This window comes from Chaetura pelagica, unplaced genomic scaffold (assembly GCF_000747805.2).
Source record: "Chaetura pelagica isolate M959 unplaced genomic scaffold, ChaPel_1.0 scaffold324, whole genome shotgun sequence".
In the NCBI taxonomy this organism is placed as follows: domain Eukaryota; kingdom Metazoa; phylum Chordata; class Aves; order Apodiformes; family Apodidae; genus Chaetura; species Chaetura pelagica.
In genome coordinates, this window is record NW_009952887.1 from 1 (window position 1) to 1243 (window position 1243).

The 1243-nt window shown below is 44.2% G+C and overlaps 1 protein-coding gene across 1 annotated transcript in view; it reads left to right on the forward strand.

The window, feature by feature from the left end:
- Window positions 1–325: 325 nt before the first annotated feature.
- TLE4 (transducin-like enhancer of split 4) overlaps window positions 326–1243 on the forward strand; it is a 190608-nt gene continuing 189690 nt past the window's right edge. The window contains exons 1-2 of the mRNA XM_009995459.1: window positions 326–445; window positions 901–1038. Coding sequence (XP_009993761.1) covers window positions 326–445; window positions 901–1038 — 258 coding nt within the window. The remainder of the gene's footprint in view (window positions 446–900; window positions 1039–1243) is intronic.

Below are 1243 nucleotides of genomic sequence, written 5' to 3' on the forward strand. Positions count from 1 at the left end.
CCTTGCCTTGCCTTGCCTTGCCTTGCCTCCCTTCCCTTCTCTTTGAGCTTGGCAAGCAGCCGGATAAATGTCGGTACATCAGCTCGGCATGCTGGCTCAGAAAATTCTGATAAGCCTCTGGACTCATAGGCTCCCTCAGAAAGGCTGAAATACTGATCTGACATTCAGTGCATATGCCTAAGTGTCATCTGAGTTTCATGCCACCTCCTGCTCAACATAAAACTGCCACCCGTTCATTCCACAGGGAGACAGATACTTTTCTGACCACATTACTCTACTCTCTTGCTTCCACGGCCTCATGTGGTTAAAGACTTGTCAGTAGGAGATGTCGTGGCTGCTCCTGAACAACCATGTTGTTCATGGCATGATTGAACTGGGCTTGGCTGCTGGTGAATCTGGTTCCCACAGGCTGGGATTTGATGCAGTTCAGCACAGTGAAGAGGAGGTATCTGCAGGGAACACAGCTTTGGAAATCCCAGCATCCTGGAAGTGCTAAGTAAAGGCTATTGACAAATGCACTAGAAAAGAACAGTGTCTGTTGAGAAATGGTTTAAGAACGTAGTTCAAGAGAGACCAAGACGACTGGAGCACATAAAGAGATCTCTGCCAGATGCTGCATTTGCTCTGCACACAAGATACACCCTTACTTCTGTGTCTTTGAAGTGCTCATGTTTGACAAAGCATTATGCAAACATGAAACAAAGCTTGGACCCTTCCTGGAAAGTATAAACATTTGAATATTGTCTTTTCACAGTGGAAAAACAGTATCATTTACCTCCAGGTTAAATACACCTTTTGGGTCAGAATCTTTTATTGATAGCTGCATTGTTTACTTCTACCTTTACAGACTCCTGGATCAATGCTTTTATTTTCAATAGATCTTTTCTTTGATGGACGCAGGCTCTTGAAATATTGACACCACCGATCCAAGCAGTGGAAATAGGAGGCGACATTTTACTCTCTGCAAAAGATTCTCCTCCTCAACAAGGCTCTGTCAGCGACAATAACATTATCATCTCTCACTTTGTTAATCTTGAGGTATAAAATTATTTCAGGCTATTTGTACGTTACTTTGCAGATTTAAATTTTTTTCCCTTCCCTCCCTCCCTCCCTGCCTCCTTCCCTCCCTTAATACATCCCTCCCTCATAGAATCATAGAATCATAGTATCTTAGGGGCTGGAAGGGACCTCGAGAGATCATCTAGTCCAACCCCCCTGCCACAGCAGGGTCACCTAGAGTATA